The sequence below is a fragment of the Diaphorina citri genome, unplaced genomic scaffold, assembly GCF_000475195.1.
Source record: "Diaphorina citri unplaced genomic scaffold, Diaci psyllid genome assembly version 1.1 scaffold309, whole genome shotgun sequence".
Classification (NCBI taxonomy): Eukaryota; Metazoa; Arthropoda; class Insecta; order Hemiptera; family Psyllidae; genus Diaphorina; species Diaphorina citri.
Window position 1 is genome coordinate 135,590 of NW_007377744.1, and position 26,515 is coordinate 162,104.

A 26,515-nucleotide genomic window follows, 5' to 3' on the forward strand; every position below is an offset into this window, starting at 1 on the left:
AAAAACGGCGGTGGAACACTCATATTTTTAAACAACCAACTCTCTACATAGAACGCACTCACTGATCACTGGTTACATTTTCTTCACATAGGCATTGGTCGGAGGAAGAGCGCCTGATATGGAACCCTCTGTAGGGGAATAGGGGAAGCTGCCTCTATAGGACTCCCACCCACAACCAACTCTCACCGAAATAAAAACGGCGGTGGAACACTCATCTTTTTAAACAACCAAACAACCAACTCTCTACATACGCACTCACTGATCACTGGTTACATTTTCCTCACATAGGCATTGGTCGGAGGAAGAGCGCCTGATATGGAACCCTCTGTAGGGGAATAGGGGAAGCTGCCTCTATAGGACTCCCACCCTGGAATCCTCTGTAGGGGAAGCTGCCTCCATGGGACCCCCACCCTGTTCGTCCATATCGAAGGGTAGGATTTGTTGAGGCACTTGATTGTCGGCTTATCTCTTGTGCTTTCTCTTATTAATAAGTATGTATTGTTATTAATAAGTATGTACTCTTATTAATGAGTATTGTGCTTTCTCTTATTAATGGTTGGGTGGTTGGTATCAAATGCCGGGAATTGACTATCAGGTCATTTTCCTCCTCGCGTCCCAATATTTTGCGATGATGTTGTCTTGATCCGTGAGTTCTGGGCATGTCTGCAGGTGGTCTGCATTCATGACAGCCTGTTGAGTGCAGAGTGGACAGGTAGGTGATTCTCTGCAGCTTATACGGTTGAGGTGTTGGGCAAGACAATCATGACCTGTCATCAGGCGGAAGGTGGCGACCGCTTTCTCTTATTAATAAAAAATCCCAAATCTCGCGGCACACAGTTAGAGAAGCATTGTCCTAAACAGATAAGGTTTCTTCTCAGAACGGCTGCTTTTCTCGCATCCTGTTTTCTTTCTCTCATCGCTTTCGGGACGATAAGACCTTCGTAGTTCCATTTCCCTCTATCAAACTTCTTCTAAAAAGAATTCCCTAGTAAAAAATATTTTAAAGGCTCAATCAGGGTGAAAGAAAAGAATAGCCAGCCTAGTTAGCTTAGTTGGTAGTGCGTCTGCCTTGTAAACGCTAGGCCGCGGGTTCGATTCCCGCCCGGGGCGGATTTTATCCTGATGGGATAATGTTCGTTCTCGGAACAGCTGGCGTATCCTGTCTTCCTTCTCTCTTCGATTTCGGGACGATAAGACCATAGCAGTTACAGTTCCCCCTCTTGTCAAACCCCTTAAAAAAAAGAAAAAATTTTGTAAGCATAATGGAACATCTTGTTCCTAGTTCTAAGCGGAAACTCTAAATAAAGCACTGGCTAGTGCTTAAAAAAAAAAAAAAAAAAAAAAAAAAAAAAAAAACAAAAATACATTACTTTCCTTCCTATAGGAGTATAGGATAAGGAAAGTAAAAAAATAATATATATAAAAAGAAAAAAACTGAAAATCCGTATTGTTTTCTTACCTAGATGCATTCGCTTGCGTCCCTTATGGTGAGGTACCTGTACGGGACGTACATGTTCCATAGCGGGTACTATGAGCGGTTCTATGCGGTACGCTACCGGGTCGAACGGGTGGAATATGTTGTAGAACTTGGGACAGGTGGGAAATTCGAACTCTTCGCCTAGGACGTCTATACCTCGTACGTTCACGAACATACCTGCGAATATAGAATAAATCAAGAAGTGACTATTCATGAATTTATTTAATGTTGACATCCTTTGTAAATACTATTTTACTTAAGTTATATATAAAAAAGCTCGTAATTATCCATTTTTATATATCTTAAGTAAAATAGTAAATGAAGTGAGTTTCAAGTTTTAACGTGAAACCCTCAAAACGAAAAAAAAGTAAACTGGAAACCTGTTTTTGCTATTTGCTGAGAACACGTTCACGAACATACCTGCGAATATAGAATAAATTAAGTGACTATTCATGAATTTATTTAATTTTGACATCCTTTGTAAATACTATTTTACTTAAGTTATATATAAAAAAGCTCGTAATTATCCATTTTTATATATCCTAAGTAAAATAGTAAATGAAGTGAGTTTCAAGTTTTAACGTGAAACCCTCAAAACGAAAAAAAAAGTAAACTGGAAACCTGTTTTTGCTATTTGCTGAGAAAAAAAAAATTGCTGAAGATGCCGTGAGGAAAAATTGGTCTCACATAAAAAAACAAGTGAGTGAAATAGATAAAGTTACCTATCCCAGCAGGACAAACAAGGTATATTCTATTTTATTCCATCCCTACACTTAGTTTGTCTGTAAATTTGTTTGCGAGTTTGTCTGTTCCGCCATTACTTTCGGACGATTTTTCTGATATTTATGAAAACTCGACAAAAGTTATTCTAATTGAATCAACTTTAATCTTGAAATGCAGTATAAGTAAGTAATTTAGAATAAATAAAATAAATTACCAACAGGAGACCCGAATGCAAAGAACATGCGTGGCTGGAAGCTGAGCTGGTGATATCGTATTAGAGGAGCGCTGGTACCTAGGGTAGCTGGTACTCTAATACACTTACCAACAGGAGACCTGAATGCAAAGAACATGCGTGGCTGGAAGCTGAGCTGGTGATATCGTATTAGAGGAGCGCTGGTACCTAGGGTAGCTGGTACTCTAATACACTTACCAACAGGAGACCCGAATGCAAAGAACATGCGTGGCTGGAAGCTGAGCTGGAGATATCGTATTAGGGAACATGTAAGATGCTATGCTAAATTTCCTGACTTTGCTTGGACTCGAACCACCAACCTCCGGATGAATTACCTGAGTAACATCTTGTGATACAGAGGCAGCATGATCATCAGTCTTATTCAACATGGCTAGATAGGATACTTTGTTCCAAGTACTTTTCATTGAATCGTACAACTTCTGTTTAAGTGCCGATCCGACGTATTCAAGGGTGTCTTTCAGTTCTGAAACAGATAAAAACAATACAAATAAATCAAATCATGAATCTTTGTGGTAAAGCATCAGAGAGCTTCCAATCTTTCCGCGGCACACCCCCTATCTCGGCAAATAAATGTTGTGTAAGAGTGAACACAAATAATATTCTTTTAATAGCGCCACGGGCTTTTTTTTTTTTTTTTTTTTGGCTGGGGTCGGTGGTTTGGATTCTACAATCTACATGGTACTTGTTCAGAAGTCACGTCAATGGAAAATCGCTACTAAAAAGGAGCTGTCACAAAAAGGAGTTTTCTTTTTCATTATCGTAGTAGTTGTTTTCAAATGGAGGAGGTGTTAACTATCAGGTCATTTTTCCCCGAGCATTGCAGTATTTCTCTACAGTATCTTTACTGACTTCCATGGCAGGACAATTGTACAAGTAGTGACTATAGCGTGCATAGGAGTTTGTAAGGGACATAAAAGATAGTCCATACAACCAATTCTGTGAAGATGTTTTGCTAGGCAATCATGGCCGGTTAACAGTCGGAACATTGCTACAGCTGCTTTTCTAGGCATGTTAGGTACCATTTTTCAATAGATCAGTTGCGCTTACTTGGGTGATGTTTCAAAGTCATAGAGCAGGAAAAATGAGGACCAACGGAATTTTTCTTTTTTGAGAGTTTCAATGAGTATTTGTTCGCCTTGAGTAGCCATGTATGCTATTGGTAAGTTTCAATGAGTATTTGTTCAAAAATGAGGACCAACGGAATTTTTCTTTTTCTTCTACGACTTCTAGATCCCGATATAAATCGATTAAAAAAATGCCGGTAAATCGTGAAATTTGACGTCACGGCATACGCTCCTGTACACGATGACGTCACATCAAATGTCCGGAGCAAAGCTCCCTCGCAGGCAGCACATTAATGTGTTTGTGCGCATTTCTTTCTGCCCCTCCGCAAGCGTGCTTGCATACTGGCGCTACCTAGCGAAAGAAAAAGACAACTGCCTGAAGTCTGACGTCACACATCTTTGAACTCTTTCATTAGAACGGAAAATAAAAATTGAATTTTCGACCTTTATGACCGCTTAAAAATGGATATGCCAGCCTAGTTGGTAGCGCGTCTGCCTTGTGAGCGCTAGGCCGCGGGTTCGATTCCCGCCCGGGGCGAATTTTATCCTGGTGGGATAATGTTCGTTCTCGGAACGGCAAGCTTTCTCCTATCCTGTCTTTCTCTTTTCTTCGATTTCGGGACGATAAGACCTTAGCAGTTACAGTTCCCTCTATCAAACCTCTTAAAAAAAAAAAAAATAGAGCGCCATTTTGTCATTACTCTTTAAAAAAAGCAAATTCATAGCATTGAGCAAAACAGAACCATCCATTAGGGGCCTTGCCTCTCTGGTAATCGCTAGGTCGCGGGTTCGATTCCCACCCGGGAAAGACTTTATCCATAACAGATAAGGTTCGTTCTCGGAACGGTTAACTTTCTCCTATCCTGTCCATCTTCTCTCTTCATTTTTGGGACGAACAGACCTCCGTTGATATTAAACCTCTTGAAAATGAGTGGTTCTACGTTTTCTTATCCTGTCCTTCTTCGATTTCGGGACGATAAGACCTTTATAGTTACATTTCTCTATCAAACCTCTTTAAAAAACGTATTTTTCTGTGGGTTTTCAGAACTCCGATGATGTGAAAGACTCGGACACAGATGATGAGACCCTGGGTAAATCTCCTCTCCTCAAGGGTAACAGCTACATCAGCATCCCCACAGCCACCCTAGGTACCAGCGCTCCTCTAATACGATATCACCAGCTCAGCTTCCAGCCACGCATGTTCTTTGCATTCGGGTCTCCTGTTGGTAAGTGTATTAGAGTACCAGCTACCCTAGGTACTAGCGCTCCTCTAATACGATATCACCAGCTCAGCTTCCAGCCACGCATGTTCTTTGCATTCGGGTCTCCTGTTGGTAAGTGTATTAGAGTACCAGCCACCCTAGGTACCAGCGCTCCTCTAATACGATATCACCAGCTCAGCTTCCAGCCACGCATGTTCTTTGCATTCGGTTCTCCTGTACAGATTATTTTTCTGAGTTTTGACCTCAGATTTGGATTTTTCCCAACTTTTTAAATAGGAATCAACCATTTATTTATAAATTTTACCCATTTGCAACTGCTCCATTTACCAAGCCGGTCCAGTTACCTCGGAGGGTAACGCGTTTGCATAGCAAGTGCTAAACCGTGGGTTACATTCCCGCCCGAGGCGGATTTATCATTTGCAACTGCTCTATTTTACTAAGCCGGTCCAGTTACCTCGGAGGGTAACGCGTTTGCATAGCAAGTGCTAAACCGTGGGTTACATTCCCGCCCGAGGCGGATTTATCCTAACAGATGAGGTTCGTTTTCGGTACTGCTTTCTTTCTCCTATCCTGTCTTCCTTCCCTCTTCGCTTTCGGGACGATAAGACCATAGCAGTTACAGGTCCCGCTATCAAACCTCTTAAAGAAAATCAATGGACTAAACATGTTTTTTCTTTCCCTCGCAGGGAATCGAACGACACCATGCTTCTGTGGTTCTCCTGTTGGTAAGTGTATTAGAGTACCAGCTACCCTAGGTACCAGCGCTCCTCTAATACGATATCACCAGCTCAGCTTCCAGCCACGCATGTTCTTTGCATTCGGGTCTCCTGTTGGTAAGTGTATTAGAGTACCAGCTACCCTAGGTACCAGCACTCCTCTAATACGATATCACCAACTCAGCTTCCAGCCACGCATGTTCTTTGCATTCGGGTCTCCTGATGAGGTTCGTTTTCGGTACTGCTTTCTTTCTCCTATCCTGTCTTCATTCCCTCTTCGCTTTCGAGACGATAAGACCTTAGCAGTTACAGTTCCCGCTATCAAACCTCTTAAAGAAAATCAATGGACTAAACATGTTTTTTCTTTCCCTCGCAGGGAATCGAACGACACCATGCTTCTGGTTCTCAAAGAGATCTACTCCGACCTAGGTGTGTCTGCCGACAATCAAGTGCCTCAACAAATCCTACCCTTCGATATGGACGAACAGGGTGGGGGTCCCATGGAGGCAGCTTCCCCGTAATTTATTTTATTTATTCTAAATTACTTACTGCATTTCAAGATGAAAGATGATTCAATTAGAATAACTTTTGTCGAGTTTTCATAAATATCAGAAAAATCGTCCGAAAGTAATGGCGGAACAGACAAACTCGCAAACAAATTTACAGACAAACTAAGTGTAGGGATGGGATATAATAGAATATACCTTGTTTATCCTGCTGGGATAGGTAACTTTATCTATTTCACTCACTTGTTTTTTTATGTGAGACCAATTTTTCCTCTCGGCATCTTCAGCAATTTTTTTTTCTCAGCAAATAGCAAAAACAGGTTTCCAGTTTACTTTTTTTTCGTTTTTGAGGGTTTCACGTTAAAACTTGAAACTCACTTCATTTACTATTTTACTTAGGATATATAAAAATGGATAATTACGAGCTTTTTTATATATAACTTAAGTAAAATAGTATTTACAAAGGATGTCAAAATTAAATAAATTCATGAATAGTCACTTAATTTATTCTATATTCGCAGGTATGTTCGTGAACGTGCGAGGTATAGACGTCCTAGGCGAAGAGTTCGAATTTCCCACCTGTCCCAAGTTCTACAACATATTCCACCCGTTCGACCCGGTAGCGTACCGCATAGAACCGCTCATAGTACCCGCTATGGAACATGTACGTCCCGTACAGGTACCTCACCATAAGGGACGCAAGCGAATGCATCTAGGTAAGAAAACAATACGGATTTTCAGTTTTTTTCTTTTTATATATATTATTTTTTTACTTTCCTTATCCTATACTCCTATAGGAAGGAAAGTAATGTAATCGGGTCAAATTTTCGATGGTCAGTTTTTAGTGCCAAAACACGTTTTGAGGTCCCTAAGACAGTTTTTAGTTTCAGCCATTGGTCCGTGTGTGTGTCTGTCTGTGAACAAAATATCTCAAGAACGGTATATATATTATATTTTCGTGTCAAAATATCTCAAGAACGGTAAGAGCTAGAGACTTGAAATTTGGCATGCAGCTGTCAAATGTGACAAGGATGCGACACGAAACTTTTGGTTAAGATAGGTGCTGCGGTTGGCGGTATTTTGACTGCTTTTTGGCGGTTTTTGACCTTTTTTTGGCGGTTTTCAGCTATACTGACTAAACGGTTAGAGATATTGTAAAAGTTACTATAGATTATAGAACATAAAAATAAGCATCATTCAATAGGGAAAGTCGTGTGATGTTCACACCAGATTTTATTTATTTTTTTTTAAGCACTAGCCAGTGCTTTACTTACCGCTTAGAACTAGGAACAAGATGTTCCATTATGCTTACAAAGTGGTAGAGCACTCATATATTCTTTTCTTTCACCCTGACTGAGCCTTTAAAGCTGTGCTGGTGATATCGTATTAGAGGCGCGCTGGTACCTAGGGTAGCTGGTACTCTAATACACTTACCAACAGGAGACCCGAATGCAAAGAACATGCGTGGCTGGAAGCTGAGCTGGTGATATCGTATTAGAGGAGCGCTGGTACCTAGGGTAGCTGTGGGGATGCTGATGTAGCTGTTACCCTTGAGGAGAGGAGATTTACCCAGGGTCTCATCATCTGTGTCCGAGTCTTTCACATCATCGGAGTTCTGAAAACCCACAGAAAAGTACGTTTTCTAAAGAGGCTTGATATAGAAATGTAACTATAAAGGTCTTATCGTCCCGAAATCGAAGGACAGGATAAGAAAACGCCAGCCCTTCCGAGAAAGAACAATAAAATCCTAAAGAGGCTTGATAGAGAAATGTAACTATAAAGGTCTTATCGTCCCGAAATCGAAGGACAGGATAAGAAAACGCCAGCCCTTCCGAGAAAGAACAATAAAATCCGACATAGAACCACTCATTTTCAAGAGGTTTAATATCAACGGAGGTCTGTTCGTCCCAAAAATGAAGAGAGAAGAAGGACAGGATAGGAGAAAGTTAACCGTTCCGAGAACGAACCAAAGTCTGTCCCGGGCGGGAATCGAACCCGCGACCTAGCGCTTACAAGAGAGGCAAGGCCCCTTATGGATGGTTCTGTTTTGCTCAATGCTATGAATTTACTTTTTTTAAAAAAGAGTAATGACAAAATGGTGCTCTAATACAATATCCTTTTTTTTAAGAGGTTTGATAGAGGGAACTGTAACTGCAAAGGTCTTATCATCCCGAAATCGAAGAAGGGATAGGAGAAAGCTTGCCGTTCCGAGAGATTTTTTTTAAAGAGTAATGACAAAATGGCGCTCTAATACAATATCCTTTTTTTTAAAGAGGTTTGATAGAGGGAACTGTAACTGCAAAGGTCTTATCATCCCGAAATCGAAGAAGGGATAGGAGAAAGCTTGCCGTTCCGAGAACGAACATTATCCCATCAGGATAAAATTCGCCCCGGGCGGGAATCGAACCCGCGGCCTAGCGCTCACAAGGTAGACGCGCTACCAACTAGGCTGGCATATCCATTTTTATGCGGTCGAATTCTCAAATAAAGTTGGTAATTATTCAGAAGCTACGATAATGAAAAAGAAAACTCCTTTTTGTGACAGCTCCTTTTTAGTAGCGATAAATTCTCAAATAAAGTTGGTAATTATTCAGAAGCCAGGATGATGAAAAAGAAAACTCCTTTTTGTGACAGCTCCTTTTTAGTAGCGATTTTCCATTGACGTGACTTCTGAACAATTACCATATAAGGTATACTCACCAAACCACCAACCGGTTTCTGGTGACTCAGCAGGTCGAATAGGATAAGAGATCCCAGACTATGTCCCATAAGGTATACTCACCAAACCACCAACCGGTTTCTGGTGACTCAGCAGGTCGAATAGGATAAGAGATCCCAGACTATGTCCCCCCACCGACACACCACCCTCATAGGTTGGATTCCTCGCAAGAAATATCGCGTATAGGCGATTCATTTCCTTCGCTACAGCTGTGATAATTCGCTCACAATACACGGGGCTTGTGTAGAAGAGAACATCGAGTAATGTATCGTTTGTGAAGTAGCGTAGCTTGGGAATCGAGGGTAATGTGATGGCTTTCAACTTCTTGTCTATTCCTGCAATTAGAATTAAAATAAGTTATAGATTTTACAAACAAATTAATTAAATAAAAAAAAGTACCTACTTTATTTCAGGGCCGTACTTGGCCGTCCCCTCAGTCTCTCATTTTCTGCCTTTAGTGTGGACTGGACCCTCCAACCCCTTCGATAAAATCTTGAATATAGGCCTGCTTAATTTAGATTTATAACATAGGATTTTTTTATTATTTTTTTTTTTAAGAGGTTTGATAGAGGGTTCTGTAACTGCTAAGGTATTACCGTCCCAAAAGCCAAGAGAAAAGGAATACAGGACAGGTGAAAGCCAGCCATGTCGAGAACAAACCGTATCAAGCGTGCCGGGAGGCGCGCGAACGTCAAGAGTTCGAAGCGCCGCCCGGGGTGATGGCTTTCAACTTCTTGTCTATTCCTGCAATTGAAATTAAGTTATATGTAGATTTTACAAACAAATTAATTAGATAAAAAAAATACCTACTTTATTTCAGGGCCGTATTTGGCCGTCCCCTCGGATCTTCATTTTCCGATTTTAATGTGGACTGGACCCCCCAACCCCTTCGATAAAATCTTAACTACAGGCCTACTTAATTTAGATTTATAACATAGCATTTTTATTTATTTAAGAGGTTTGATAGAGGGATCTGTAACTGCTAAGGTCTTATCGTCCCAAAAGCCAAGAGAAAAGGAACACAGGACAGGTGAAAGCCAGCCATGTCGAGAACAAACCTTATCAAGCGTGCCGGGAGGCGCGCGAACGTCAAGAGTTCGAAGCGCCGCCCGGCTTATATTAACACGAAACAGAATTTCATCGTTTTTCGGCATTTTCAGCTCAACTTTTCTCCCACTTCCCTTTAACTTTAAGCAAATTTTATCTGTTTAAGATAAAATCCGCCCCGGGCGGTAACCATATCCACGACCTAACGCTTACAAGGCAGACGCGCTACCAACCAAGCTAACTAGTCTCGCAGCAAAGGAATAATATTTTGGTACATATTTAAACTGAGTTAAATAATTTTAAACGGGAATGTCTTGATGAATTATTTAATCTTTACAATCTTTTGCTAAGCTTAAATAAGATTTATAGAATGAAATTGAAACTAGATAAATATTATAAATGAACTCCCCATCCGTGGCACAAGCTCTGCTTATACGGGTGGGTATACCATTTATATGAAAAATGTATGTTCTGAGTTTTTTGTCGATGAAATATAAATGGAAACTCATTATATTAAAAAAAAAAAAAAAAATAGAATTATTACAATATGTATTAGAAGGAATTCGATATATTATATTTTTAAAAGAGGGATTAAAAAATAAAAGGGAGATGTACTCAAATATTCCATGGTTCGGTTGGGATTCAAAAATGAATGGGACAGCTTATTTCTTCAAAATCGTAACTCAAGTACCTGACTCTTCTGAATGTAATGCCTCATGCCAGGAGATGGGCAACATTTCCACCCTCCCCAGGGTACCCAGGTCTGCTGCACTCTTGAAATGAGAGGCGGTCAGGGTTAATGAAATGCTACGGAAGTCATCCACCACCTCCACCACTGGGCGGAACTTGAGATCACAGAACGAACCTGGGGACATGCAATAAAGGGTTAATAATTGACTGGGGACATTTATAGATTGCACAAGGTTAATAATTGATTGATCCAGAGATTAAAATATGGCTTAAGTGATATCCATAGAAAACAATGCTCCTTCTCTGAATAAAACGATTGATACAGCACTGCTGAGATAAAAAAAGAAGGTAAAAATAGTGATATACATGAAAAAAAAAAAAAAAAAAAAAAAAAAAAAAAAAAAACTGCGTCCACGCTTTCTGCCAGGAGCTGCTCTTCTAGGGCCTGTGGGGGAAATAAAGTTTTCATTAATTTTGCGAAGACACTAAAAAAAAAGAGGTTTGGAAGAACTGTAACTGCTAATCGTCCCGAAACACAAGATAGGAGAAAGCCAGCCGTTCCGAGAACGAACCTTATCCGTTTAAGATAAATCTGCCCCAGTTGGAAATCGAAGCCACTACCTAACGCTTACAAGGCAGATGCGGTACAAAGACATCTTTTTTCTAGTTACTGGGCAACAGGACGTTAAACGCATGAGTTCCCGACAGTCGGTTAACTCAAGTGCAACATTGTGCGTGGTTGGTGATACTTATGGACCGATGATACTTCTTATGGTTTGAATGTTCCGCGATAACTCCCGAATGGTTAGTCCGATTTTTGATGGAATTTGACAGAAATTTCTATTACATTGAAGATCACCTATAGACAAGTTTAAACCAATCTTTGTGTTTGTGCCTAAAACATCACTCTCACGCGGTCTCTAACGTTGAACCTTTAATGCATGTCTCAAATATACGTATACTTCCTCTGTCGACATGCTTTTGCTCGTTGCTACGTCCATGATAAAGTAGGTTTAATTCATGTAATGACCGTTGCAATGAACTCTCAAGAACATGTAAGATGCTATGCTAAATTCCCTGACTTTACTTGGACTCGAACCACCAAGCTCCGGATGAATTACCTGAGTAACATCTTGTGATACAGAGGCAGCATGATCATCAGTCTTATTCAACATGGCTAGATAGGATACTTGGTTCATTAATATTGTGAAGACACCTTTTTCTTCGAATTTTCCCGTGTACAGACGGGGTCGGCACTTTTCGTCAGCCTCTCAATCTAGGGTGATTTCTTTGGGCTGACATTTGGTTTTGTCTACAAATTTTACGAGTGGATGCCCTTCGCACTCAACCTTTGCTATTTCTTCTGCAAGGGAAATTCAGGCTGGTAAACTACCTTAAGTCCTCCAGCCAGACTAAGCTGGTCTACTCCCTGTTTAACGTCCCCCAGCCAGACTAACCTTTTTCCTAGTAAAAAATTGTAAAAAGTCCCGGACAAAAGGACACGAAATGGTTAACTTAAGTGTAATTCTCGAATGGCTAGTCCGATTTTCATGGAACTTCACACAATTTTTTAATACATTAAGAAGATTACCTATAGAGAAATTTAAACCAATCTTTGTGCCCAAAACAACATCACTTTCAACTTTCAAGTGATCTCTAATGTTAAACTATAAATGCATGTCTCAAATATAAGCATAGGTACTTCTTCTATCGACATGCTAAGCTAAATTTCCATCACTTGGCTTGGACTCGAACCACGAACCTTTGTATGAATTACCTGAGTAACATCTTGTGATACAGAGGCAGCATGATCATCAGTCTTATTCAACATGGCTAGATAGGAGACTTTGTTCCAATGTGGGCCGCTTCAGACCGCGCAACCGGTAACTGCTTCCATCTAGGAACATAGACATAGAATATGATATTATAGTATTATCAATGATAATAATAATAAATGTACGCCACAGATGCGAAAATCTTACTTTGAACCAATCAGAAGGCGCCTTTGTGACGTGTTCTTCACTCGTACAGTGTCACCAGCAGATGGAGAGCATCATATTTCCCTGATTTTTCGAAGGGTGGTGGAGATGATCAATAAGTCACGGACGTTAAGGTAGACTATCGGGGGAATTTAAAGTGTGTTCCCTTCCGACCTTAGATTTTGCAATCGGGGAAATTACAAACGATTCAACAGGTAAACTAATAAAAATGAAATAAATAAGAGACCCTTACCAGTAGTACTAGACGAGGCAGGGCTGAAGAGTGGAGGCGATAGTGTCGTATTGGAGGGGGGTGCGTACAGTGGTGTTTCAGACGAGGATACCGAAGGCAACACCAGAGGGGCCGGAGGTGCAACACTGGAGGGCACGAAGAAACTCGAACTTCCAGAGGTGGACGGATAACTCGTATCTTAATTCGGTAACCAAAGGGTTAATTCTTAGAAGTTACAAAAGTACCTTGGGAGCAGATTTATGCATGTTGTGTATTATTCTAAAATAGAGATTAAAAAACAAACAAGCAAGCAATTTGTTTGCACAGTTTGTATTTCTTTAATTGACAAAAAAAGTGAGATCCCCTCAAAAAACACTTTCTGTTGAAAAAATAAACGCCAAGAGGGCTATCCTAACTCAACAGTCTAAATTAATGTTTTTTGAAAGCTACCTAACGATTACTTTGACGCTATACATGATCACCTCCTCGCCAATGTCGAGCGGTATGGTCTTGTGCCATTGACCTGTGGTGTTATCTTATTATTTTGCATGCTACCTAACCCTTACCTTGACGCTATACATGATCACCTCCTCGCCATTGTCCAGCGGTATGGTCTTGTGCCATTGAGGTACATATGTACTTTGTTTTAAAATAAGATTATGTTAATCTTGCATCCGTTTTTGATAACCATACCAAAAATCTTGGGTATCTTATCTTTTTATTTTGCATGCTACCTAACCCTTACCTTGACGCTATACATGATCACCTCCTCGCCATTGTCCAGCGGTATGGTCTTGTGCCATTGAAAAAGTGAGAATTGTCAAAATAACAATAAATTTATTCGTCTCTTTAATTCTTAGAAGTTACAAAAGTACCTTGGGAGCACATTTATGCATGTTGTGTATTATTCTAAAATAGAGATTAAAAAACAAACAAACAAGCAAGCAATTTGTTTGCAAAGTTTGTATTTCTTTAATTGACAAAAAAAAGTGAGATCCCCTCAAAAAACACTTTCTGTTGAAAAAATAAACGCCAAGAGGGCTATCCTCACTCAAGAGTCTAAATTAATGTTTTTTGAAAGCTACCTAACGATTACCTTGACGCTATACATGATCACCTCCTCGCCATTGTCGAGCGGTATGGTCTTGTGCCATTAACCCGTGGTGTTATCTCATTATTTTGCATGCCACCTAACCCTTACCTTGACGCTATACATGATCACCTCCTCGCCATTGTCCAGCGGTATGGTCTTGTGCCATTGACCCGTGGTGAAGGCCGCTTTGAATTCTCCCTCCAATAGGTCTGCTACGCGCTCTTCATAAGGGATATAGCGCGCCTCTAGCGACGCTTTATAGAACCAGGAGCAGCGCCGCACTTCGCTCGGAGTTTCGGTCCAGTAGACAGCGCGACGCTCTCGCTCCGTGATGTGCACGTCGTAGCGACCTGTGGGAAGACGGACATGAGATAGGTGTGTGTGTGTGTTTTCTTTTTTCTTCTTTTTTTTCACTCACCAAACAATACAACCACACTAAGAAAATAAGAATAACCACTCATGACATCATTAATACAAATGTTTTGATACCAAATAAAGAAAGTATTCATCTAAAAAAAAAAAAATGGTGCTGATGGTAGGCATCGAACCCAGGACCTACTTACCTCCATCAGTGGGCACTACTTGGTTCAGGCTCGGATCCAGAAAGGCTTCCTCTATCTTATTTCATGTCAGTTGTATCAAAATACGAATTTCAATTTGCCGCGCCTTAAAAAACTCAAAGATCGATTTATTATTTATTTACGTTTTTGAATGATGACATCCCCAAGTTTCCACGATTAATCTGTAAATCATTTCTTAAAACTTTTAAGAGCTTTCAGCATTAAATAAAATTTCAACATTTTCGTCCTGATTTCCTTTTGGTTTACCTAACAGTTTCAAACAGGTGGGAGGGAAATGTAATTCCTTGTTCAGGTTTTCTGCCTAATTCATTAGATCCTTAATTTCTATTTTTACAATTCTGTACTCATCTAATAACTAAAATATAACTATTTGGTATTTATTTCAAGCTTAATTTTATTTGCTCATTGACCAATCACAATGTTCGTTCTATTCCTCATCAGCTTACCGCTCCTTGCCGTCTCCATTCAAACGCCCAAAGCAACAACTGAACTCCGAACTCTATTCCTCATCAGCTTACCGCTCCTTGCCGTCTCCATTCAAACGCCCAAAGCAACAACTGAACTCCGAACTCTTCACCAAGAAATTTTGGATCCAATCGGAAGAAATTTTCCCACCAATAACGCCAGAATTCCCAATGAAGTTACCTATGACGTCAGAACAGCAGAGGAGAATGGACCACTCAAATCACTAGAAGTCAACTCCGAACTCTTCACCGAGAAATTTTGGACCCAATCAGAAGAAATGTTCCCACCAATAACGCCAGAATTCCCAATGAAGTTACCTATGACGTCAGAACAGCAGAGGAGAATGGACCACTCAAATCACTAGAAGTCACAGAGGGAAATTTCCCTCCTTATGAAAGTCAAATTTTCCCCAACTATGACGTAAGAACAGCACAAGCAAACGGATTACTCGGATCACCAATAGCTACAGAGGGAAATTTCCCTCCCTTTGACACCCAAATTTTCCCTAACAATCAATTCAGAAATCCCTCTCAGGGCCGGTCAAGTCGAATACTGACCAGGCACGGTTCCTGGGGAGACACGTTCGTTCAAATTCTGACCGAATCACCAGGGGAGGACCCAGTCGGGGTTGTAATGGGGGGCGGGGCTACATGTACGCGGGTTTGGAGACGCACTCTGGTGGAAATAATGGGAACACTGGGCCCCCGAGCGCCTAAGTTGTAATGGGGGGCGGGGCTACATGTACGCGGGTTTGGAGACGCACTCTGGTGGAAATAATGGGAACACTGGGCCCCCGAGCGCCTAAAAATTTTTTAAAATTGAACACCGGATGTACACCTTCCTCCTCACTTGGAGTTAGGATGTTTCCCTTGAAGTCTGCCCACTTCTTATTATAGCTGTATTGAGGTATGATTTGTTATAGGGTGTTGCAGTTGCTGATGTTAGGGTGTCCATTTTACTGTTGTTTATAGAAGTATTGACTAATTGAGTTATGTTCGATACACCCTAAGTATAACTTGGCAAGTAGCAAACTAGAGCTTACGAAACGCCTGCCTTGTGCTTTGCAAGGTTGCGATTCCAGCCCGGGTGAACTTTAATCTAAAATCCATTGGGGGCATGTTACGGGTTCCATGCAAGAGGAAGATGGGTCCTATGTATGTAACTCCCCATCCGTGGCACAAGCTCTGCTTATACGGATGGGTATACCATTTATAAAAAAAATTATGTTCTGAGTTTTTTATCGATCAAAAATAAATGGAAACTTGTTAATAATAATAATAATTCAAACCCAGCACATCTTGGTTATGCTGAGCCTCATTTATTTACCTGGTTACTGGGAGATTCATACTGTGCTGGGGTATACTGAGGATGAGACGGAGTTTCCACAGTCATGTAGTCTGTTAGTTCTGTGCTCGGTGTTACAGGGGGTGCCATGGGGGTTGTGACTGGGGTAGTATTCAGACCGGGCACAGGGGCGTACGTGGGCCGCTTCAGACCGCGCAACCGGTAACTGCTTCCATCTAGGAACATATGTAGACATAGAATATGATATTATAGTATTATCAATGATAAAATTAATAAATGTACGCCACAGATGCGAAAATCTTACTTTGAACCAATCAGAAGGCGCCTTTGTGACGTGTTCTTCACTCGTACAGTGTCACCAGCAGATGGAGAGCATCAGACCCCCCTGATTTTTCGAAGGGTGGTGGAGATGATCAATAAGTCACGGACGTTAAGGTAGACTATCGGGAGAATTTAAAGTGTGTTCCCTTCCGACCTTAGATTTTGCAATCGGGGAAATTACAAACGATTCAACAGGTAAACTAAAAAAATGAAATAAATAAGAGACCCTTACCAGTAGTACTAGACGAGGCAGGGCTGGAGAGTGGAGGCGATAGTGTCGTAATGGAGGGGGGTGCGTACAGTGGTGTCTCAGACGAGGATACCGAAGGCAACACCAGAGGGGCCGGAGGTGCAACACTGGAGGGCACGAAGAAACTCGAACTTCCAGAGGTGGACGTTAAGGGGACAGAGCTAAACGCGTTACTTGATGTCAAAGGGGATGTTAACGGGACAGAGTTGAAGGCATCAAACGTTACAGAACTTGAAGACGTCAATTGTGTTGGGGGTGTTAGCGGGATAGAGCTAAAGACGTCACTAGATGTGGGTTGAGAGGACGGAGAAAAGGTTGATGCTGGGGGAAGATTAGAGGGTAAATTGCCTGGAAGCGCTGAAGTTTTTGGTGGTGGAGGAGGAATAGAAGCGATGGATGCTGAGGGAAGGTTGGGCGTTGATAGATTAGGAAGGTTGACGGGGGACGGGCTGGCTGACGGGTTGAAAGGTGTGAAAGTCTTCGGCGGAGGAGGCGGAATGAAGGTTGAGCCCTGTGAAAGTTGTGTTGGAGGGGGAGGGATGAAGGTTGAGGTCTGTGAATGTTGTGTTGGAGGGGGAGGGATGAAGGATGAGCTCTGTTGTGTTGGGGGAGCGGATAGCGCTGATGGTAGTATGCCTCTCATCAGATGAGCGAGAAGAGACACAATACTTCCCATTTAGGTGCTGGGTCAACACGAAAACACCAGAAAGTAACCCGTTGAAATATTCTCCTGTCGGAATTTAACGTCTTCTGAAGTTCGTTTCCCCTCTTTTTCCTATGGTTTAGTACAGACCCTATCACGCCAAAACAGGGGAAACGAGCTTCAGAAGAGGGGAAATTAGAAAAGGAAAATCCGGCAAACCTATTAGTTTAGTGACCTGTAAAGCAGAGTCCACACTATATGGTTCAGCGATGTCGATAAACATCGACAATGAGGATGCTGCCTGAGACTCTTTTTACTTTACAGAGCCAATCTAGCCTATGGGGGTATGAATTTTCCGAAATTTAATTAGCAACGTTCTTTTGTGTTAAATTTGCCTGTTTCATCAAAATTGGACAAACCGTGCGTGGGTTATGAAACAAAAAATAGATATACAGACAACCAAAAAGGAAAAATCATCAAAGAAAGGACAGACCATTGTTTTCACTTTCACTTTATTTCTACACATGATTCCAGTTGAACATCTTCTACTGTCAAGCAAAGCAAGACACCAAAGCCTCAAGGCCAAAGAACCCATGGGCAATGTTAGCGGAGAAAACCAAAGGAAAATTTGTCCATACGGATGCGAGCTCGGAAGCAGCGCTGATGATGATCCTAGAGAGGTTGAGTGACTGGCAGAAGTGTTGCTGTGAGGGTCAGATGTGGCCCCTGTGAGCGTATTCGTTAGGTTGGTAAACGCTGTGGTGACTCCAGGGAAATAGGAGGCAAGTCGAGACGAGTAGGACTTCGTGTCCTGTGGGAGAGTTGTGCTCGCGTTGGCAGAGCTTTGTGTTTGGGAAGCACTGACGGGTTGGGACACTGGGGAGTCGGTGTCGGGTTTAGGGTCGCTTTTCGATTCGGTTTTGTCTGAAACAGAAAGATGAGGGACTGTGTTGTTTTTTGGGTGTTTCGAGAGTTAATGCGGGCAGACTAGGATAGACATGAACAATTTCGCTAACAACATCGATGGTTGGACATTTGTTGGCGTTACGTTATTGAAAACAATATTTGGGATCTTAATCATTAATAGTAATATCATCCGTATTGAACAGGTAGAAGCGAAGTTATGGACATTTTTCGAAGTGTAACTACTGATAAGGAGTCCATACTAAAATCTCTGATAACAAAGTACCTATCTGTGATAAGACGATAGTTAAATCAACGGAGAGATGTTACATTATTTTAACTTTGAAGCTTTGGTTTGGTGAGTTCGGGATAAGAATCCTTTATCTGGTGATAGGACAAGATTTGAGTTAAATCAACGGAAGATGTTACATTATACTTATTTAAGTTTGAAGCTTTGTTTTGGTAATCTCGAAATAATAATCCTTATCAAAATATCAATGTCAAGTAATTTTGTGGGTGAGTGTAGAAGATCAATAACGTTTAGAGAATGATGGAATGATTAAGATTATTAATTATCAATTAAAGCAGATAAGCCACTACTGAGGTTTTAGGACAAACACTTATGCTAATTTTGAGAATTATACAATAACATTGATATTTTGATAAGGATTATTATTTCGAGATTACCAAAACAAAGCTTCAAACTTAAATAAGTATAGTTAGCATAAGTGTTTGTCCTAAAACCTCAGTAGCGGCTTATCTGCTTTAGATAATTAATAATCTTAATCATTCTATCATTCTCTAAACGTTATTGATCTTCTACACTCACCCACAAAATTACTTGGACACTTCGAAAAATGTCCATAACTTCGCTTCTACCTGTTCAATACGGATGACATTACTATTAATGATTAAGATCCCAAATATTGTTTTCAATAACGTAACGCCAACAAATGTCCAACCCTCGATGTTGTTAGCGAAATTGAGGATTATTATTTCGAGATTACCAAAACAAAGCTTCAAACTTAAATAAGTATAATGTAACATCTTCCGTTGATTTAACTCAATCCGCCCCCTCCAACACAACTTTCACAGGGCTCAACCTTCATTCCGCCCCCTCCGCCGAAGACTTTCACACCTTTCAACCCGTCAGCCAGCCCGTCCCCCGTCAACCTTCCTAATCTATCAACGCCCAACCTTCCCTGCCGAGTGGCTATCACATAAGGTTTGAACGCCGGAGGTCCCGGGTTCAATTCCCGGCGGAGTCAAAGTTTTTCGGCTCTGTGCTTGGATTTCGGGGTGCACTCAGCGACTCAGCCTCGTGAGGACAATTGGGTAGCTACTTTAATCGAGTAGCGACCAGTGGCGGCATTACCACTTTAAAAAGATTATTGAAATGTGGAAATTGATTGCAAAGGAGGAAGGAGGCACTTAGTAATGCTATGATATCCACAAAAGTTGTGAAAAAGCTCTGCTTTAACACAAATAATTTGAGATTTGATTCTTTTGATTGATTTTCATTTGCTTCACTGTGTGACCTTGGAATTGGACCAGATCAATTCTATTATTAGTTTGCTTTTTCGACACCAGATTTCACTAGTGAGCCGACAAGGACTGAGTGGTACTATGAGGATACCAATACCACTGGATCCGTCCATCCTTCAACTTCATTTCCGTGTGTCAGGGACCGTCCAGAAAGCCATTCTACACACTGGCGAAGGTTAGTAGAGATTTTCTTCATATGTACATTTGTGAAGGTCAGTCAGTAGCTAAATGTTTTGTCTCTAGCAAATGCCAGTAAATATCGATAATAGATACTTTCCCCCGAACAAAGTGAATTTCCCATCATCCATGACTATATTGAGGACTTGTAGACTTGTACCTAAGAGTTGTAAGTATCCATTGCAAAACATAACCAAGTAAAAGAGTATTGAGTACTGTCAGGTACGTCAATTTTCAATGCAATTTCAGATGACCCAAAAGGCAGCAAATTCCTGAAAACGTCTTACCTCCTCAATTGAACGAGGAGTAAAAACAAAAACACCAACAAAGTTACCACAAAAGACAAGAAAATAATGACTGTATGCGAAAAACACGCGAATTTTTCAAAGAACACCACTTTCTCTTCTAGAAACCGCCGCCAACAACAATAAGAAGAACAACAACATTGACTTATTCGCGCTTCAATCACACCCCGCTCACCCACTGTCCCTCCACAGTGGAAATTTGGATCCCGCTCAAATGCCACAGCAAGGTCAAGATCCCGCTCAAACATATCAAGGTCAAAGGGCGGAATTGGACGTCTCTATCCCGGTGGACAGGCATATTGTGACGTCACACACCATGTGGTTGGAAACACGTGGTGTTCACTATGGTGTGACGGTGGGGGGCGTAAGGGAGAGGGAGGGCCGTTTCCATGACAATCAAATTCGCGTCGGATCTGAAGGTGAGTACGACTTTAACGCAGGGTCCTAACCAGTAGAGACTAGACGATCAGAGCTAATTTTCTGCAAGATATCCATCGTGTGACTTCTAGCTGACGAAAAAGACACCAAATCTTTAAGCTCAGTTGGATCTTCGAGCTCAGTTAGGAATCAGCTTAATTCCGTACACAAAGAGCCATTCTACACACTAGCGAAGGTTAGTAGAGATTTTCTTCATAGGTATGTACAATGTACATTTGTGACGGTCAGTCAGTAGCTAAATGTTTTGTCTTCAGCAAATGCCAGTAAATATCGATAATAGACACTTTCCCCCTTAGAACAAAGTGAATTTCCCATCATCCATGACTAATTGACTATTGAGGACTTGTACCTAGGAGTTGTAAGTATCCATTGCAAAACATAACCAAGTAAAAGAGTATTGAGGACTGTCAGGTACGTCAATTTTGAATGCAATTTCAGATGACCCAAAAGGCAGCAAATTCCTGAAAACGTCTTACCTCTTCAATTGAACGAGGAGTAAAAACAAAAACACCAACAAAGTTACCACAAAAGACGAGAAAATAATGAATGTATGCGAAAAACACGCGAATTTTTCAAAGAACACCACTTTCTCTTCTAGAAACTGCCGCCAACAACAACAATAAGAAGAAGAACAACAACATTGACTTATTCGCGCTTCAATCAGACCCCGCTCACCCACTGTCCCTCCACAGTGGAAATTTGGATCCCGCTCAAATCCCACAGCAAGGTCAAGATCCCGCTCAAACATATCAAGGTCAAAGGGCGGAATTGGACGTCTCTATCCCGGTGGACAGGCATATTGTGATCGGGAGTAAGTTCATCAGCCTCTATCACTATTCTCATCAATTCTAACGTTATTCACTTGTGTTCTCGCTTCTCGAGGCCATCGTTACCCCAGGGATACTAGGGGAAGCCAACAACAACAAAGTACTATGGTGATTGGTGATTCACACAGCTAAATGATTAGGATTTTCCTATACGGAGAGTGCTTTTTTTCCTTTCCTTTTTTACAGGAGATCTATCTCTGAAGAAGTTCTGTACGGAATTTACAACCTCATCTCATGATCTAAATGTGATTCCAAGAACCAGTATGACTTCACCAATAGATAGGTTTAGATAACAATTACCCTGAATAGGTAAATAGATAGGTAGGTAGGTCCACATATGTACTTTGTTTTAAAATAAGATTATGTTAATCTTGCATCCGTTTTTGATAACCATACCAAAAATCTTGGGTATCATTAGGGCCAACCACTAGAGACTAGACGATCAGAGCTAATTCTCTGCAAGATATCCATTGTGTAACTTCTAGCTGACGAAAAAGACACCAAATCTTTAAGCTCAGTTGGATCTTCGAGCTCAGTTAGGAATCAGCTTAATTCCGTACACAAAAAAGCCCACTCCGAGGCTTAGGTGAAGGGGCAAACAGACCTAAATGTTGCATTAAGCTTAAACGAATCTACAACTTTTTAGGAACCACACACATGTACTGACACACCTTTCATACTTCATACGACCTTGTTACAATAATAAAAAACAAAAACAAAACAAAAAAATTAAATGAAACACGAACGTTATCTTATTTACAAAAAACATTCGAACTTTCAAGTTCGGCAAAAGATAAAGCTTGAGCGCGGGATTACTTCGCTCTTACGTCAAACTTTTCTCAACAATGACGTTGGGCTTTGAAAAACATTCGCAAATCGGTAGGAAAATAATAATCATTTTTGCATTTTGTTTGTTCGCTTCGCGATAACTTTCGAGCGATTTGTCCAGTTTTGATGAAAATCAGCTCACATGTTCAACACATGAAGGGAATTTCGCTCATTAGTCAGGGTTAGGGTGCTGGTCTCGCTGGAGGACGTAAAACTGAGACAAAACCAGCCCTGTCAAGCCACAGACAATAACACTGGCTCTTTTGAGGGTACCTGAGTAAAAAACAAAAACAAAAGAAACAAATTTAAATGAAACACGAACGTTATCTTATTTACAAAAAATATTCGAACTTTCAAGTTCGGCAAAAGATAAAGCTTGAGCGCGGGATTACTTCGCTCTTACGTCAAACTTTTCTCAACAATGACGTTGGGGTTTGAAAAACATTCGCAAATCGGTAGGAAAATAATGATTATTTTTGCATTTTGTCTGTTCGCTCCGCGTATTGTGTATTTTATTGAACGAAGAAGAACTCATATGTAAAGTGAAGAATAAATGTAAGATCGAAGATGTATTATTGGAAAAATTAATCATTAGGGCTTTTTTGACGTTTCAGTTCAACTTAAATCATAAACGGTGACACAACATTCAATGTTATTGGGGTGAAAATTGTTTTTTTGTTCAGGTCGAAAATAAGCCCGTGTTTTCGTGAATTTATTTCATGTCAATTGTATCAAAATAAGATTTTCAATTCGCCGCGCCTTAAAAAACTCTAAAGATCGATTTATTATTTGTTTACGTTTTTGAATGATGACATCCCCAAGTTTCCACGGTTAATCTGTAAATCATTTCTTAAAACTTTTAAGAGCTTTCAGCATTAAATAAAATTTCAACTTTTTCGTCCTGATTTCCTTTAGGTTAACCTAACAGTTTCAAACAGGTGGGAGGGAAATGTAATTCCTTGTTCAGGTTTTCTGCCTAATTCATTAGATCCTTAATTTTTATTTTTGCGATAACTTTCGAACGATTTGTCCAGTTTTGATGAAAATCAGCTCACATGTTCAACACATGAATGGAATTTTGCTCATTAGTCAGGGTTCCGTAGGGGAGGTTTTACTAGATGAGACTCAAAAGTTTTTTGGCCCTCTCTAGGTCATAGGAGGCCCTGTACAGGGTAACAGGGCCCTTTTTCCGAGTTATTTCTACATTCAACTGCAAGTAACAAGTGTATTAGATGCGAAGCAAAACAGGTCGCACTGCTGTACACCTAGACCTACAAAAGTCCCCGAGATCAAATAACGAAACAACAAGTGAACCCAATACATAACTGATGAATTTCACCGACTGATCAAAGGAAAACCTAGAGGCTTACAGGGTCAAACTAATCAAAGGAAAATCCATTACAGGGTCAATAGAAATCATAACTCATAGCAACCTACGTAACTACGTGCGTAGCATACAAGTCTTGCGGAAATTTCAGGTTCAATTAGAGACAAACTTAGGAGCTGCGTTTCTAAAAGCAACTAGTTTGAAGTACAATAATTCACACTTCTCAAATTTTAAAGTCACAAAGATCCGGCGTGAACGACATGTTGTAACACATAGTTAAAGCGCCTAAAAGGAAAAAAAAAAAAGTCACAAAGAACTTTTAAAGTGGTTATAGGTACAATGTTTTTAAAGGGGTTTATTCTGTGATATTACATCAAAGCTTTTGCGAAATGCAAAATGTAGAGTTAAATGCGAAGTTTTCTATAGAACGTACACAATGCCGGTTACTTACATCTATGCAGGAATACTTACCTACCTATATTTACCTACCTTGAACTAAAATTATGCACTGAGTTATTTTACTTGATTATGAAATATGCGTTATCCTTGTGTTTACATAATTATGAATTTATGAAACATTAGCTGTTACCTATGATCAGTTAATGGCGTCCATATACATATTACGTACGGGTTAAACTTACGAGATAAACAATTCGCTTCCCAGTTTTGAAAGAGAAGAAGGCAACAACTTGGGATCAAGGGTTAAGGGATCGGGGCATCTTATCAGCTATGATTGAATAGATGAAAGACTAACCTATTGAGCTTGGTAGGTAGAACGTCTACTTCTTAAGTGCCAGGTCGCGGGTTTGATTCCTGCCCGAGGGATTTCATCCTGAACAGACAAGGTTCGTTCTCGGAACGGCTGGCTTTCTCCTATCCGACCTATCCTGTCCTTCTTCTCTATTCGCAGTTACAGTTCCCTCCATAAAACCTCTTAAAAAAGGGGTGGGGATGAAAAACTTGAGTAAAATTAGAGGGAACATTTTTGTAAGGTTCAGTAGAGGAAATGTAGTAACAACGGTTACTACGGTTTGGGGGCACGGTTGGTCCAGTGGTAACGCGCTTGCTTGCCATGCAGAAGGTCCCGGGTTCGAATCCCACCATCGACAAAAAATTTCCTCTATCCTCAGTGAGTCAGGCATGCTAAGGGGCGTCCAAACCCCTTTGTTTTCCGTCATCTTCTTGTAGAACCAATGATGATAGACCTCACGGTATACCTCGGCTGATTCCGCGCCTGGTGGCTGAGATGTCAGGGTCGGAGAGAACACCTGGGATAATAGAATATACCTCGTTTGTTAGCCCGTCCTTCCTTTATTATTATTGTTGTTATTATTGCTTTTTGTTTTTATTTTATTGTATTTTTTATTTTATTTTATTGTATTTTTCCTTTTACCAACCTCAGTGGTGCAGTTGTTAACGCGTTGGACTTTGGATCTGGAGGTTGGTGGTTCAAGTCCAAGTCATGTCATGAAATTTATCTAGGTGAAATAATCAGGGAACGATGTTTGTGACAAGCATTTAAATATGCTTAACACAATTAGAATTCCTTTTATTTTTTTTTTTTTATTTTGTATTTTTCCTTTTTTTTATCAATTATGTAAACTGATCTCCTGTATTTTATTGTAAATGTAGATCTTTCAATTAAATTAAATTAAATTAAAATTATGCTCGAATGAGGCTGAAAAGTCCCTTAAACCAGCAGTCTAAACAAGGTCTCGTGTTACTATTTAACCCAAGTTATGTTTAGCAATGGATACTTACAAGTCTTATTTTCCCGACTCGGAGTTTCGTCTACTTTGTAGGCGATTCCCTTGAAAATGTCAAAAAAAAGGTCCAACTGCAAAATAATAATTAAAAAAATTGTACCTCGAAATCACTTTTGTAGCACTTCAAGGCACATCCTTTTACATCCATACCAATCCGAAAACGAGCGCCTAGCATCTTACTGTCCACGATCAACCAGAATGGTGAGTTGCCCAGCCTAGCTATATATAAAAAAAAGTTTACGTAGGTTACTTTTGAATATTTACATGGAACTTACTTTGGAAGTTACAAAAAAATGTTACTTTTAAAGCCTTAACCTGAGTCCACACGTAGTCAGCGGTCGTCAATCGACGAGGTGAATCTATACTGTCGAGGCAGTGTGGACGGTTTAGTCGACAACTCGACATCGATCGACGGACGTCGACTATGTGTTGATGCAGCTTTACATGGAAGCAAATGCCGAATATGTTTGCTGCCGATCGTCAAGCAGACACAAAAGAAGCAATGCAGAAATAACTAAGTATTTACAAAGACAAAGCGTCACCAAAATGTACTGACTCAATGAGACCTTTGAGCGTTCAACGTATGTGCTCCTCTTTAACGTCAAAAGTAGATAACTTTTATTACTTTCTATTACTAAAACAAATATTTTTATTTATGTCATTCGGGTGCTTCAAAGGTAAAGCGATAGCGTCAATTCTTTGCTTCAATGACGTCATGAGAACTTTCATCCCAATCAAAAAGTCATAGTCTAATCGCAACTTCCTTACTTTTGTGACGTCATTAAGAAAGTTACTCATGAGTGTCTCTTGGAGTCTTCTATGTGTATTATTTTAGGTACAGAGAACATAGTCTGTAGTTTAAATTACCACCACTTACCACTTGGTTACATTTGTGACGTCATGACTTCATAGAAAAGTTACGTTACTTTTGACGTCAACTTTCTCCTACATTTCCTTTCTTATAGCTCCAAACTTTCATTGTACAACATTTCAGGCACAGAGAACATAGTCTACTGTCAAAGTTACCACCACTTCCTAGCTTCTGTGACGTCACCTACTCCAGCATCGAATACATCTGGCAACACCCTGTCACCAATGGCAACCCTGGTTGA

The 26,515-nt window shown here is 40.5% G+C and overlaps 2 protein-coding genes and 1 long non-coding RNA gene across 3 annotated transcripts; 2 read left to right on the top strand and 1 right to left on the bottom strand.

Annotated features, from left to right (window-relative positions):
* Window positions 1-72: 72 nt before the first annotated feature.
* On the bottom strand, window positions 73-24,931 carry LOC103507378 (phospholipase DDHD2). The gene is made up of 15 exons (XM_026822250.1): window positions 24,762-24,931; window positions 14,286-14,340; window positions 13,825-14,072; window positions 13,364-13,422; window positions 12,651-12,820; window positions 12,248-12,315; window positions 10,825-10,863; window positions 10,420-10,636; window positions 8,745-9,016; window positions 7,311-7,577; window positions 6,542-6,674; window positions 2,768-2,916; window positions 2,415-2,664; window positions 1,436-1,654; window positions 73-128 (listed from the first exon to the last, which is right to left on the bottom strand). Exons 1-15 carry the CDS (start codon window positions 24,813-24,815, stop codon window positions 73-75), a joined length of 2,256 nt encoding a protein of 751 aa, XP_026678051.1. The 5' UTR covers window positions 24,816-24,931.
* On the top strand, window positions 3,555-5,938 carry LOC113466663. Its single transcript, XR_003390994.1, has 2 exons — window positions 3,555-3,612; window positions 5,833-5,938. It is a non-coding gene; the product is annotated as an uncharacterized LOC113466663 (long non-coding RNA).
* Window positions 19,593-20,765, top strand: LOC113466662. Its single transcript, XM_026822255.1, has 2 exons — window positions 19,593-19,910; window positions 20,322-20,765. The coding sequence occupies exons 1-2, from the start codon at window positions 19,817-19,819 to the stop codon at window positions 20,663-20,665; spliced, it is 438 nt and encodes a 145-aa protein (XP_026678056.1). The 5' UTR covers window positions 19,593-19,816; the 3' UTR covers window positions 20,666-20,765.
* Window positions 24,932-26,515: the final 1,584 nt, after the last annotated feature.